General features: G+C 37.2%; 1 protein-coding gene and 1 long non-coding RNA gene across 4 annotated transcripts in view; both read right to left on the bottom strand.

The window, feature by feature from the left end:
* Positions 1-15,950, bottom strand: part of LOC117985539 (rho GTPase-activating protein 9-like) — a 142,555-nt gene that overhangs the window by 58,254 nt on the left and 68,351 nt on the right. Inside the window, exon 1 of one of the 3 annotated variants that reach the window (XM_034972287.2) lies at positions 10,290-11,987. The exons of the other annotated variants lie outside the window; for them this stretch is intronic. Within the exon in view, the coding sequence (XP_034828178.1) occupies positions 10,290-11,459 (1,170 nt within the window). The 5' untranslated portion in view covers positions 11,460-11,987. Of the gene's footprint in view, positions 1-10,289; positions 11,988-15,950 lie in introns of those variants that run through there. 3 annotated transcript variants of the gene reach the window in all.
* Positions 1,455-4,684, bottom strand: LOC138402796 (uncharacterized). Its single transcript, XR_011237133.1, has 4 exons — positions 4,030-4,684; positions 3,722-3,915; positions 2,978-3,033; positions 1,455-2,411 (listed from the first exon to the last, which is right to left on the bottom strand). It is a non-coding gene; the product is annotated as an uncharacterized lncRNA (long non-coding RNA).

The raw sequence follows: 15,950 nt of genomic DNA, 5'->3' as shown, positions 1-15,950 counted from the left end.
CGGCACCCTCGACTCGCACTTGGCCGGTTTTTTTTTTTGGATATATACATATCGGTTAAGAACGACTGATACGAAAAACCAGAAGGGTCCTACTAATGATTTTTTATCAATTCTTTTATTACAACTTTAGGAATAAATCAGCCGACTAAGACATTAATTACAATATATTGTTATCATACTTCATTACTATGAGATAAAGTATTCAGATTTATTAGTGTTAGGTCAAATTATTTTATTATGTTGCTACGTTTGATTTTCAATACTTTTACGGCCGAAATTAATAAAAATAAATCCTATCTCAAATCCGTCATAAGTTACATAACAACATGAATTTTGTAAATAATAGTTCTTTAGGTACTAGTACTCCCAAATTATTTGCTTAACATCGTTGTTATAGTTAGTCAAAATTATTAAAATATTATGAAAAAAACTGATTACAGCTGCCCAGCTGTAAACAGTTTTTGTGGTAAAATGACACCTCGCATCGCAAAAGAAATATGCAGCAGTGTGATTCTCTAAGGTAAAATAATATTTACATCGGTCGCACATCGGATGTTTCCTATGATGTAGCACATTTGTTATTCTATTAATCGCGTTCGACTCACCTTTGCGACACTAGCGCTTCACGAGCGAGTGTGATCGATGTAGGAAACGGGTTTTTGACATTTATGTATGGAATTTGCTATTCTAATTGCTCGCCTTCGACTACATCGTACGCCCTCGCCTTCGATTCTATGTGTCAAACGGAAAAGCGTCTCCGGTGTAGCTTTTCTCTACGATGCACCATCGATGCACGAGTTAAATTTCGTTGTAAACATAGAAAAACTTTAAAAGAAAGATGAAAATGTGAGTTTTATTTTGTTATTTTCTATAGTAAGTATAATTATTAAATGATAAAAAAATATCTGAGTTAACTATTTATCGTTTTTCACTTCAGATGGCTGCTCGCTTAGCTCAACTACATTTTTCTTATTAGAAGAAGCTAAACAAGAGGAATACAAAATAAAAAGGCGTGCAAAAGGTTGTCAAATACGTGGTCTTCGTCTGCTCTCGACAGACGCATTATGTAGAATATTTAGTATCACGGAGGAACTTGTGGCAATGTTAGAAAGGGATTTGCTCCCCTACATCAAGAGCTAGTCGTGTAGTGGTGTATGTATTATTTGGAGTTTAAAACGAAGATTTAGATGCCTTCTAGTTCATAGCGATTATGGCCCAGGGATGGTGGCCAGAAGATTCATTATACTTAGCATGTTGCATGCACGTTTTACGCAACATACTACAACATTACCAGCGTTGTCATTGCCAAATGACATAATCCGAGAAGAACATAGGATAATGAGTATGCTGCAAAGGAATCCTCGTCAAAGCAGAGCAGAGGGCTTAGAAGAAGGACAAAGGTGCCAAGAACTCCTTGCTAATCGTTCGTGGCGTGCAAGACAGATGCAATAATAAATAAAAGAGTAGATTTAGATAATTCTCAATTTAAAAGCCTTTATTTATTCCTTATCTTAATCTTACCTATTTACATATATTTTAATGTTATATACATTTTATATCTTATACCGTGTGTGTGTTAGTGTTTTTCAATAGTAAATTATAATATATTTTATTGCATTACTCGTTCATTTGTTTTTAATATTTGTGTGGAAAAGATAATAAAAGTGCAATATAAACTTAGTTTACATTTTTTTTACCATAGAAAAACAGACAGGTTTTGTTATAGACTTTTGGTAGAAAAAAATGAAATATTTCCCACAGGATTTAAAAGCTTCGCAACTGCTAGAGGCTCAGGAATTTGAGTGTCTTCCACTGCTTGAGAAGAATTCATGATCATCGTGATCAACCCATAGCCGGCTCACTGCAGAGCACGGGTCTCCTCTTAGAGTGATAAGGGGTTTGGCTATAATCTACCACGCTGGCTATGTGCAAATTGGTAGACTCGCACACCTTTGAGAATATTATGGAGAACTCTCAGGCATGCAGGTTTCCTCACGATCTTCTTCTTCACCGTTAAAGCAAGTGATATTGGGTAAAAAGCACAAAACTCCGAAAATTTAGAGGTGCGTGCCCGGAATCGAACCCCCGACCTCCGATTAGAAGGTGGACGTCCTAACCACAAGTCTATCACAGCTCACGAGAACTTTTCGGAGTTATGTGCTTTTTAAGTAATAAAATATTACTTGCTTTAACGGTGAAGGAAAAGATCGTGATGAAACCTGCATGCCTGAGAGTTCCCCATAATGTTGTCAAAGGTGTGTGAAGTGTACCAATCCGCACATGGCCAGCGTGGTAGACTATGGCCAAAACCCTTCTCACTCTGAGAGGAGACCCGTACGTACTCTGTGGTGAGCCGGCGATGGGTTGATCATGATGATGATGATGATGAATCTCCCTTGTGAGTTCTTCGCCTGCAACAGCCACAGTTGAGATATTATGAAAGAGTTGAAATAATTAACTAGTCAAAAAAAATCCGTAGGTATATTTTATACTAGCTTATGCTTGCGACTTCGGCCGCGTGGACTACACAAATTTCAAACCAATATTTCACCCCCTTAGGGGTTGAATTTTCAAAAATCCTTTCTTAGTGGATGTCTACGTCATAATAGCTATCTGCATGCCAAATTTCAGGCCGATCCGTTCAGTAGTTTGAGCTGTGCTTTGATAGATCAGTCAGTCAACTTTTTCTTTTATACATAAGTATAAAAGCTAGTATAGACTAGCTGATGCCCGCGACTTCGTCCGCGTGGATTTACGTTTTTCAAAATCCCACGGGAACTCTTTGATTTTCCGGGATAAAAAGAGCCTATGTCACTCTCCAAGTCTTTATCTATACCCATGCAAAAAATCACGTCAATCCGTTGCACCGTTGCGACGTGATTGAAGGACAAACCAACAAACTAACAAACCAACAAACAAACACACTTTCGCATTTATATAATGGTACGGATATAATATACAATAATATTATACACACCGCAGGCTCCAAATAACTCTCTAAGTGTGGTAAACTTTCATCATTTATATATCATTCTGAAATAAGAAAAAAAATAGTACTATATATTATTATTTTAAATAATTTTCCATATTAATTACGTACCCATACTAGCCATACCTAATACCTACTTAAACTTTAAATGCGAAAGTGTGTCTATCTGTCTGCTAGCTTTTCACGGTCCAAAAATTAAACCAATTTTGATGAAATGTGCAGAATATTAGCTTACATCCCAAGGACGGACATAAGCTAGATACTTTTTATCCCAGAAAATCAAAGAGTTCCCACAGGATTCTTAAAGGGCCATCTATTTAACCCATTTATGCATTTATTTGTAATTTGGTACAGAGGTAGCTTGCATCCCGGAAATTGACATAGACAACTTCTTATCTCAGAAAAGCAGAGTTCCAACAGGATTTAAATATTCATTTATAGAGATAACATAGATAACAGACAATTCAAAATCTTCCTATCCTGTTGCAAAACTTTCTCCACCCATAAGAGAAACAATTATTAGGTATTTGCTCAAGGTTATTTAGCTCTGCTACTGCTATATTTTCATCCATACCACTGCCTGTTCTTTCTTCTAGCAATAACTTTTGCATCATCTTTTTTATCTTTCCAATACTGTATTGTATGACAACATTTAACACTAGGTAGGTACTAACATTTATACTCTGCTTAGAAAGTAGGTAGATTGTGTCTTTGAAAATAATATTTACATACCGTTTGCTATTGTTGCCATGTTTTGATGCAGCCATTTGTATTCATCCAATATTGTCCAACTTCTTGGTGATGCTTGGTCACTACGGTCTCTAGCAAGGGCAGTGCGAGCGTGCCCAGTTGCTGACCATGGTTTTACTCCATAAATTTGAACAATTTTTCAAGTTGAGCAGTGGATGGAGCAATATTGCGAGGCACTGAAATTTATTATTAAATCGTTGGTCAGCACCGAAAGAACAGTTTGATAGGAAGTCTGACACAAGTTTAAAACCACTGATATCGGAGTAAATTAAGTTTAATTTAATACTCACTTGTATTTTAAAACAAAACACGATAAAACGACGTACAAAGACGAAGTTTACGCACTATTTGTTGAGTTGTTGTGACGACCTATGAAGTCACCATGGCAGTAAAGGAATTATAAGTGCTCCACTAACCACTTGATTTATTACGTGCAGTTTGTTTTAAGACTAGAGTTTTTTGTCGAGTAATCGTTTTTCTAGGGTGTAGGTGATCATTAATTTACCAATACCATTTTTAATTTTGTGCTGGCTGACATCTTGCACGGCGGGAAGCAACTTTTTTTTTAATGATGCAAAACAAAGGCAAAGGTCACCTGCCTATGTCCAAGATTTTTTTAAATAATGATAATTTCTCATAGTATTTTGCATTTATTGCTTTAACATTGTATAAAAATAGCAAAGGTAATCAGAAATGAATTTTAAACCCACTATTAATGCCATATTTCGTAATCGTAACTTTTTATCGGTATGAAAATAAAAATAGGATGACATCACTGGCTCATCCGAGATAACATCGTAGAGCCCGTCTCAACCATAAGATCACCGATGAGCTTAAAGCCACTACAGAATCACAAATTTACAACCGTTGCTGGCCTGGTCGATCTGTACGATGTTACGTCGCAGACCGCATCGATGTTGGCAACGTTGAACCGTTCTTTAGAGAATCACATAGCAGGATATAGGTAATCAGGGTATTCATGTCACTGTAATCGTCTACCTGGAATAGATTACGGTAAAATGACATGTCGCATCGTAAAACAAATATCGAGGAAATAATCTGATATTTAGTTTGCGATGCTACATGTCACTGTAATCGCCTAGCTGTAATCGATTACGGTAAAATGACATGTTGCATCGGCAAAACAAATATGTATGCATGAAATAATCTGATATTTAGTTTGCGATGCTACATGTCACTGTAATCGCCTAGCTGTAATCGATTACGGTGAAATGACATGTCGCATCGCAAAACAAACATGCAGGAGACAACCAGAATATTTGGTCTCTGCGATGCGATGATGCGATTCCTTATTTTACAGTCATCGCCCAGCTGTAATCAGTTTTTTGCTAATATCTCAATTTTGACTCAATTGTGAGTTGGAAGTTGGAACCCTTTGCAGGTTAATAGGCCATAGTTTCGCAACTACAGCATTAAACGCTCAATAACTAGTATTATCAAATACTTAACCTAAGCACTCATTTCGGTTGTTGTACGAATGTTGTAATAGGTAGCAAGAAATCGATTATTATTTATCGACTCGAACTAATGGTGCGAAACCGTCTCTATGTTACGACATACGTTTGAAACAAGTTATAGTACATTATGTAGGAAGGTACACAAGTGATGTAAATTTCAAGTAGGTACCTACTGAGTATAGTATGCGACAAGTCGAGATGACAATCGGGGAGGGAACGCCCCGCGCTAGCCCGGTGCGGGTGAGCACGAGTGATGTGCGGGTGTGCGGGGTGTCCCCCGCCTCATACGTCGATTGCCATCTCGATCTGTCCACTAGGTAAGTATAGCTATAGTAAATATAATATGTACCTATTCGTTCGTTAATATTTTGACACAGGGTTTAATATTAACAATTTTGAATATACGTGTAAAATCCCCCATTATTCCAAATACCGCTTCAAAATATCTCAATTCCAAATACTTCTTTATTCACTCCATTAGTTAAATACGTTAAATACTCCGTTTTTAGAATGAGGGTATTTTACACGAAAATTGTTAATCCCAGGTAAATGACGAGTAGGTATCAGACATAAAATAAGCATTCTTTTTGTTTCCAACGAGTGCACTCATTCACAAAGATCATTAGGGATTCCCAGAATGCGATTAAATGACCGCAAGTATAAGATAAAAATAATGAAGTAAGCATGTTTTTTGTTAATACTTAGGTACCTACTTATGTACCAAGTACGTGAATAATTAGTACCGATATTATAATAATGAAAGGTCCACAATAAAGCAATGATGAGTATAGTAAAGAGCTGAAGAAATGAATGAGACGATGAAATTTCCAGGGCAGTAGGGCCTGCTCTACAGCCCTTGGAATTCATGAGACCCGAGAAATGTAATATATTTCTCAGGTCTCATGAATTCCAAAAAAAAAGCCCGCCGTAGATATTATCTACGGCGGGCTTCTTTTTTTTTTCCTTCGACTCACTTATGAAAGAGAAAGAAAAGCGTTTATTAAATTTTAGGCCGCAGCGCTGTGCTAGCTGAATTGCACTTTATTACGCCGTAACAAGAGTTGCTAATTTATTTAATCATCTTTGCAAAGTGATAAGCTTAATTTTGTATCTATGCGACTGCATAGATACAGAATACAGCTTATTTCCAGGTTACCTGGAAAGTACTATACGTTTTAAGTTTTCTGTGGTAGCGCTGAAGGAAAGAACAATGCTACAGCTGTAGTGACATCAGTTGTTCTTGATGTATAATACCCAGATTTGGAGACGAGGAAGAACATACTGATACAATACAGACGTCAGCGACCTAGTACATTTTACAATCAAAATTAGTCACGCTGGAGTCACTGGTAACCAGGCGTCATTAACGTATTATCTTAATGCCATGATTCATTAGAATTATGTTATTATTATTATTATATTTTAGTTAAGTATTCATTTGATAAGGATTTACTTAATTTACTAGATTTACTAACTACAATTGTTATTATATTGAGGTTAACTTAAAATATAACTGCGTCCCTGAGAGTTCTCATTAATGGCCTCAAAAGTGTTTGAAGTCTGCCAATCTGCACTTGATTTTTTTTGCCGTTTTTACTGTAATGGTACGGAACCCGGCTGGTTGTTTTACAAAACATATTAAAGTTGGCTGAGATAAACTTTGTCACAATACATGTGTTTTTTTTTTAAAACTTCAAGCTCGCAACCAATAGTTTTAAATTAGTTTACGGACAAAGTTGCAAGTCTGTGATACTTTATTATAGGATACAATATACAACAACGTCTCTACAATGGTTTTGGCGCGAATATGTCCGTGAATATTAATCGTCCGCCATTACGAATGTCGCAAGTGATTTCCTATAATGGCCGATTGGTTAATGACGAACGTGCTTTATTAATACCAAGTAGGTACTAACCGAGGTTTTGAGGTATTTGTCAAGTTAGTATTCATTTAGAAAAATAAGTTAATAGATAACAGTAGAAAGGTATAAATTTTTTAATTATTTAAGAAGGTATTTTCTGGGAAATATAATTTTTTTTTAAAGTAGGTATTAATAAAGCCTAATTGTAAGTCAAGTCTTTCTCTCTACTAACCCCAAAATTGGTGTGCCCTAATGTTGTTTTAATATTGCTAGGTAGGATATAACGTGACCTGTGATATATAAATTGTAAAATTCCTTGTGAATAATATTAGAAATAGAACAATAATTAAAAAAAAACTTTCCAACTCACAATAATTAAGTTAAAACTGAGATATTACAAACAAAATGATTACCAACTGGGCGATTACGGTAAAATGACATGTCGCATCGCAAAAGATTATACCTACCTAATCCTGAAACAAGGTACGTACCTTATACTGGATATTTCTTATTTGCGATGCCACATGTCATTTTACGGTAATCGGTTTTTTTGAGCTACCTACTCCTATTGGTCAGATTTGATATATGTTATAGATAGTGCCTAGACTTACTAGGCACCTCAGTTAGTACCTACCTATAACATAATCTGATTAAATTGGCTTTAAAAACATAATAGTTTGCAATCAACTCCTATTATAATCAATGGAGTGTCAACAAAAATAAGTTGAGGAAATTTTGATCGAAAATATTTTTCCCGTTAGCTACCTGGATAGGTACCTACTACAATAGGTGTAGGTAGCTCAAAAAACATTAATTAATTAATTAATTAATAGGTACCTATAGTAGGTACCTACGTGACGTACGGGTGTGCGGGCCGTCCCCCGCCTCATACCCTGATTGCCATCTCAACCAGTCGCGGACTGTAGTAGAAATTATAATTTATTATTTATTATTATTTTATTTATTTTATATCTAATTAGAACGGCAGTGCCACTTACACTAACTAGATCATTAATAATAAATTTAAATACAAATAAAGGTACAAGAAAAAAGACATAAAATACAAAACGATAAAAGATCAAAGAATTTTGAATAAATTATGTACGCTGAGAACATTGAATGACATATTCATGCAATGTAAAGTAGTTGAGCCACCCGGCTTTGCTCGGGAGGAGTTTATGAAAATCCTCTCTTTGGTGGTGGTCGACATTATAAAGAAAACCAAACAGAATTAAGTATATAGAGATCTAGATTCTAGATCCAAGTAGTTTGTCGATATGTTAGTCAGTTAGTATATATACCCTTTTATGCCTGTGTTTTATGCCTAAATAAGGTATCTAGGTAGGTTGTAAAAAAAATTGTCATTAGGTAGGTACCTACCTACCTATTTGAAGATTGAAACTTGATATAGGTTCAAATTTTGGCCCATTTTTGACGGAGTTTGGTTTTGATCAGTAGGACTTATCTTGAATACTTCCCAATTCCCATAGACAAATATCTAATAGATTTCCCTACTCAGTGTAGCTCTTGTTCAACTGAAACTTTACATCATCATCATGATCAACCCATCACTGGCTCACTACAGAGCACGGGTCTCCTCTCAGAGTGAGAAGGATTTTGGACATAGTCTACCACGCGGGCCATGTGCGGATTGGTAGACTTCACACACCTTTGAGAACATTATGGAGAACTCTCATACATGCAGGTTTCCTCACGATGTTTTCCTTCACCGTTAAAGCAAGTGATATTTAATTAATTAAAACGCACATAACTCCGAAAAGTTAGAGGTGCGTGCCCGGGATCGAATCCCCGATTAGAAGTCGGACGTCCTAACCACTAGGCTATCACAGCTTATACTGTATCATGTATAGAAACTTTACATGATAACTTACAGTTCTGGATGTTATTTAGTTGAAAAGTCCGCCATTATACTACAACATTTATTTCAATGGCAACAAATCACAATCAAAACAGTTACAAGCCTTTTCGGGCCCCTAGATGATATCACTTCCTGGTAACGTCTTACTAAGGTAGGGATATCAGTAACAGATCTAATTCAAAGAGTTCTAAGCCCTTTGGATTATTGTACCTATTTGTAGCGAGGTAATAACAAACTTATACTTAAAGACCTGGCGTGTTCTAAATGCACCCTGGACTGAGAAGAAGCTCACAAAAAGTTCAAGCACGACTACAAACTCATTCATAGCAAGTATTTTTCATAATTATTCAGTTATTATGATAGCACAATGATGATTAGGTATATCTGTCAATTTATATCTAAAGAACGGAAAGGTTCTAACTTCCAAACACACCCTGGTCTAAGAAGAAGCCTACAAAAAAATCACAGACCTCCGACTACAAGCTCTCCCAAAGTAAATACTAGCTTATGCTCGTGACTTCGTCCGCGTGGACTACACAAATTTCAAACCCCTATTTCACCTCCTTAGGGGTTGAATTTTCAAAAATCCTTTCTTAGCGGATGTCTACGTCATATTAGCTATCTGCATGCCAAAATTCAGACCGATCCGTCCAGTATGTATGTATGTATGTATATACTTTATTGCACCACAGAAACACAAATGACAGGTACAGTGACAGTAGTTTGAGCTGTGCGTTGATAGATCAGTCAGTCAGTCAGTCACCTTTTTCCTTTTATATATTTCGACTAGCTTATGCCCGCGACTTCGTCCGCGTGGACTACACAAATTTAAAACCCCTATTTAATACCCTTAAGGTTGATCTTTGACTACGAGGTTTTAACATATTATGAGTTTAATAAAATATGTCATACTGCTAATTACAAAAATATTAACTACAAAACTACTTTATAGACACTTCAAAACTGACAGACTTTCATACAAACTTCAAATCTCTATTGTACCCCTTCAGGGGTTGAATTTTGAAGAATCCTTTTTCCTTTTATATATTTCGACTAGCTTATGCTCGCGACTTCGCCCGCGTGGACTACACAAATTTCAAACCCCTATTTCACCCCCTTAGGGGTTGAATTTTCAAAAATCCTTTCTTAGCGGATGTCTACGTCATATTAGCTATCTGCATGCCAAAATTCAGACCGATCCGTCCAGTAGTTTGAGCTGTGCGTTGATAGATCAGTCAGTCAGTCAGTCACCTTTTTCCTTTTATATATTTCGATTTTTCATAAATTATACACTTAATTCATTATAATAAAAAACGAATACACCCACTCACCTCATCCTCTTCATCGTCGTTATAAAAAGGGTCCAGCAACAAGTTCTTCCAGAAAATCACATCAGGAGGGATCGCGTATGCGTCGTGATCCCTCAGATTCGCGTACAGAGGGCTCTCCCTCCCCACACCCTCGGAACTGTTGCTTATAGAACAACTCTCGACCTCCACACTGCCGCCACAAGAACACCCCTCGTCCGTATAACTGTACCCGTACTCTATTTCCTCGTAAATATTCTCGTCAGTTAAGTTTATCGCGTCTCGCACTGGCTCGTACCCGTCGTCGCACGGTTTGTCCGGCGTCATTTCGACTACTGGCGTTTGTGACGTTGGATCGCACCTGTGGATTTCTCCCACCTCGTGCAACGCGTACACCGAGAATGGCTGCGGCGAAAAGTCGCTAGCAGTATCGAAAGATAACCGAGAAATCGTCGCTCTTTGCTGCGCCTGCGACAATACGTGACGCAAAATCTCGTCGGAGTTATGAAAACCCGTCGAATGGGACCATACGGCTGCATACGCATCCTTACTTTCCCCTTCAGGATTCTCTATATTACAGTCTTGGTAACTCCAGCATGTGCTCGCGGAATCTGTATCCGATTCCAATTTATCCGCCCCTAATCTGCCAAAGTTGTCTTTAAACTCCATGTTGTCATACACGGGGGTTTTTATAGGAAATTTTCGCGGAGGAACTGGAGGTGGAGTTCTTGTCACTTTCACACTTTTAGACGATGTATTTGAAACGAGAGAGACGTCCGATACACTGGAATCACTGCAATCCTGCACTGTTTTGTTTTCGTTGGACACATGTTTTGGTTTGAGTTCGCTTATCACTTTGGTTTCGGTTTCTGTTTGATGGCTCATCCCTTCTAGACACTCGTCGAATATGTTGAGGATGCTGAGTGAGACGTCTTGTTTTTCTGATGGGGTGAGGTTTCTTTGGTATTCATCTAGCTTGAAGATTTCTTTGCCCAATTGGGATAGGATTTCGTCAAACGCTCCGTCTGACTCGGAGTTTTCTGAGGCAGAAGACGGTGGTCGTACTACGATGAGTGGGTCGTATTCTTCTATGGAGGCTCGGATCGAAGTCAGCCAAGCGATGACAGGCTGCGCGGAGCGGTCGCGCAGTGTTTCCACCACGGCGTGCGGAATCCAACTTGTGACCTCACACATTTTGCCGTTCGCTGCAAAACACGATAACCGGTGTATGAATCAACCGTGGGATTCCGCGAATGCTTGTCCCTTAACCACGTCTTTACTCTTTATTCCACTTGAGCATAAACACCGTTGTATGTCACTTGCCAAATGAATCGATAACAAACGACATTTGCACTCGACCGATTACTTATCGTGATATTTCTTCCTAATATAAACGTTACGAAAACATCCCGCGACACCCATGCTGACCTTACTGATATGCAATTTAATTTTAATTTTAATCGTGCATATTTCGTTTTTTATTTTCAATTAGGCACTATAAATGTCAGCCTTTGCGCGCGTGATTAAAAAAAATAAACGTCAGCGGGTCGTGTTCGAGTTCGCGCGCTTTTCACGAGATTCGAATATCGAACGGAAGCGTCCGCGCGCGCTCCGTCCACAGCGATAGTGCTAGTGGTGTACTGTCCAGCAATTAACAAGCCTTGTTCGTTCTGAGCGGAGTCTGTGACCGATATTCTGCGTTATTTCTGCCGCGAGGCGGAGCGTGGCGTAACCGCACTAAAAACTAAAAGCAAATGCACATTGCATTAGATAAATGAAGCAGATCGGGCGCCGGGACGTACCGACTACATTATTACATGTGTTGAAGACAAAGTTGTTAATATAGCCATTATGTATAATGCCCGGGAAATGTAATTATTTCACTTGCGTGGAAGTCGGGTCAACCTTTTTTTTTTTTAAAGAATATTAGCCATGTTAAATTACTAATATTCCCCCTTTCCTCTCCAATTAAGCCTCAGGCTTGTGCTAGGAGAAGGTACGACAATAGTGCAACGGGCGGGATTTGAACCGTCGACCTTTCGGTTTTCAGTCCACTCCAATACCGGTTGAGCTATTGAAGCTCTGAAATCTCTGTACCAAATATATAGGTTGATGATGTCCGCGACTACGTTCATGTGAATTAGGTTTACTTACCTATATTGATGAAGGAAAAACTTGTTTCCTTCCTTCAGCTAAACGCCTGCAGTGTAGATGGTAGTGGTTCATGCTTTTCAAATAATTCTGTTCCAAACTATAGTTACTTAACTATCTTGAAATTTGTACGAAATAGCATAAAGTGCTATCGTCAAAAATTTAAAACGTTGCAATTTTCAGTTCAAAATCAAATAATTTATTCAAAATAGGTAATAACTTTTTCATTGTCAGTTGTCGGATTTGTAAGATAATAGTGGTGATAATTTTTACGCAAACTTAAAACTAAAGCTACGAGGGTTCCAAACGCGCCCAGGAAGAGCCCACAACAAACTCAGCCGGGTATTTTTTTTATTAGCACCACTTTACAAAAACACTTTTAAAACTTATTAGAACTTAAACTTAGTTCACAGTAGACACTTCCCGGACATTATTCACAATGCCTAGCATAACTTTGCCCATAACGCGTTCAAGCGAAAATTTGAGATAGGACATGTTGCCAGTTCACAGTCGACATTTCCCCGGCATTATTCACAATGCCTAGCATTACTTAGTTTGTCTATAACGCATTCAAGCGTTGACGAGTACATTATAAAGTCATGTGTGCCAAACTACGGTCCGCTTCGCGACTCCACATAACACGTTCTACGAACTAATACCATAGAGCAAGGATAAAGTCAAAGTCAAAGTCACATGTTTTATTCAAAACCCATATTTCCATAGGCATCATCTAGTTTAGTAGGTAATAAATTACACTTTTTGATGGTCGGTTGTTGCGTTTGTAAGACGATGATATACTTAGTCTGAGAAGATATGATATTACATACAAGAGGTTCGACGACGCTATAGGTAGAGCAATCGTGCGGTAAGTGCCGGACCAAGGAGGGACCCGAAGTCCGAAGGTCCGAGTCCCGAGGTCATTCATGGTGGTAAATGTCGTAGTAAATGACCACATTTACTACGAGATCAAAGACTTCGGACTACTGTGTCTCTCTTTATACTGTGCTAATACTTATTTGAACTTCGTTATCTGTGTTGACACTAAACTCGCTATTCTAAAGTAAATAATGTACATACATCTATATTCTATATGTATATCCAGAGGGAGAGACTGGCTGACTGACATATTATCAGCATACAGCTTAAACAGCTATTTATTTATTTATTTACTTGAAGTCCGCGACTTTATTCGCAAGGTTTCAAAAATCCCGTGGAAACTCTTTGATTTTCCGACATAAAAAGAAGGTAGCATATCCAATATCCATCTCCTGAATGCAAGCTTTCTCTATTCCAAATGTCGTCAAAACCGTTTAAGCAGACGGGCCATGAAAAGGTGACAGATAGTTAGACAAACTTTTGCAATTTATAATTTAGTATGGATTTGAAAAATCTGTCTTTGCGTGAAGGTTTTCTCAACAACGTAGGAGATTTCCACTAAGAGAGAATTTTGAGAAATTCCTACAGGATTTTGAAAAAACCTAAATAAATAATAATAATAATAATAAATCTTTATTTAAAGCAACTAGGGCTCAATTGTTAGTAGACAATTTTAATTCTTAAATAACTATAAAGTAGGGGAAAAAGAGACGATTTAAATATTTACAATATTGTGGCCTCACCGACACTTGAATAATAAACGTGGACAAAATCACGGGGAAAATATAGTAACTGCTACGTACTTGTCGATATTGCAAATTTAAACCTTCATGTGTGTAAAATGATATGTAATATTGAATTCACATTACAGTTAGTATTGTTACAACATTTAATACGAGGAAGGAAAATTACGGAGTAACGATGCTTTATCTGCGTACAAATAATATTATCTTTGATAAAGAGTTATATAGAGTCACAGACAGAAAGATATATTTTGTTACTATACTGGAGCGTACAAATGACGTGTACATTGTATACGTACATAATGTTTAAGTACTTAAAAAATATTTTTAGGGTTCCGTACCTCAAAAGGAAAAACGGAACCCTTATAGGATCCCTATAACAAAAACAAACACTAAAAATTGAAAAATAATTTAATTTATTACCGAATATATTATGTATACAAGAGTTAATATAGTTCCATAATAATACTTTTTGGTGCCGGTGCCAATTAGCTTTAGCTGCGCGAATCGTCTAGACTTCATATTTTTATGAGACTCCACAATGGCACCTCATTGGCACCGACCCCAAAAAATATTATTATGGAACTATATTAACTCTTGTATACATAATATATTCGGTAATAAATTAAATTATTTTTCAATTTTTAGTGTTTGTGTATCGAAGTCGGTGTTTATTTTTTTTGTAAAAAATTTTTATTTCACAATTTTTAGTGGCCCCATGGAATTATGCTATGACTGGTTAAAAATCTACTGTTTACTAAGCTATTACACTGATCGCGAGCAATTTACTCTTATCCGTTGAGGAGTTCCAGTATCTATCTTCGAAGATGTTCATCAGATCTTCACCAAATTTAAATGGGACCAACTTTGAAGTATACCCTTTCAAACAAAAAAAGAATTTTCAAAATCGGTCCAGGCGTCTTCGAGTAATCGGGGAACATACATAAAAAAAAAAAAAAAAAAAGATTCCGACGAATTGAGAACCTCCTCCTTTTTTTGAAGTCGGTTAATAACTGTAACATTGTGAAATTAGCACATTAACATTCCACTGAGATAGAAAGGAACAAAAAGAGTTACAAATAGACACCTAATTATAACCCACTTTCTTTGATATTTCACAACGGCGGGCCTCGGGTTAAAAGTTTCTGCTAATGAAGAAACAAGGAACCTCTGAAGACGGAACTCAGTAGCTAATATCAAGTGAAGTCATTCATAAGAACACAAGAAACGTTTTATAATCCAAAGATAGTCTTTAGCTAAATGTTCATAGGTGTGAAAATACGTTTATACGCACATGGGCTTATTACTTTTCGACACTGGGTTGAAATCAATGCGTGCTGTTTGGTTTTACACATGTGAAATGAAAATATCGCATTTCCATTAAGCTAGCGTATTTCCTTTGCAATTTGCTATCTGTGCTATTTGCCTTTTACTTTAGTATTCGTTTTACATTGATACATAATATGATCTATTCATATATTTATATAAACAGTATATTAATAAAAAGTTGAAAACTTAAACCTGACTACGATCGTCTTAATGAACGCGGAAAAGGTGACTGGGGTGACTGACTGACCGATCTATCAACGCACAGCTCAAACTACTGGACGGATCGGGCTGAAATTTGGCATGCAGATAGCTATTATGACGTAGGCATCCGCTAAGAAAGTATTTTTGAAAATTCAACCCCTAACGGGGTGAAATAGTGGTTTGAAATTTGTGTAGTCCACGCGGACGAAGTCGCTAGCATAAGCTTATATAAAGAGTGTATATTAATAAAAAAACGGTGATAGACGTCAGAGAGAGACGAAGAGGAGTCTCCGGAAGGTTGGGGGATCGATCCCGGGCACGCACCTGTAACTTTTCGGAGTTATATGCGCTTGCTTTAACGGTGAAGGAAAACATCGTGAGGACA

Source organism: Maniola hyperantus, chromosome 9 (genome assembly GCF_902806685.2).
Source record: "Maniola hyperantus chromosome 9, iAphHyp1.2, whole genome shotgun sequence".
Lineage (NCBI taxonomy): Eukaryota > Metazoa > Arthropoda > Insecta > Lepidoptera > Nymphalidae > Maniola > Maniola hyperantus.
The sequence above is the reverse complement of the archived record's forward strand: the minus strand, read 5'-3'. Positions and strand labels throughout refer to the sequence as shown.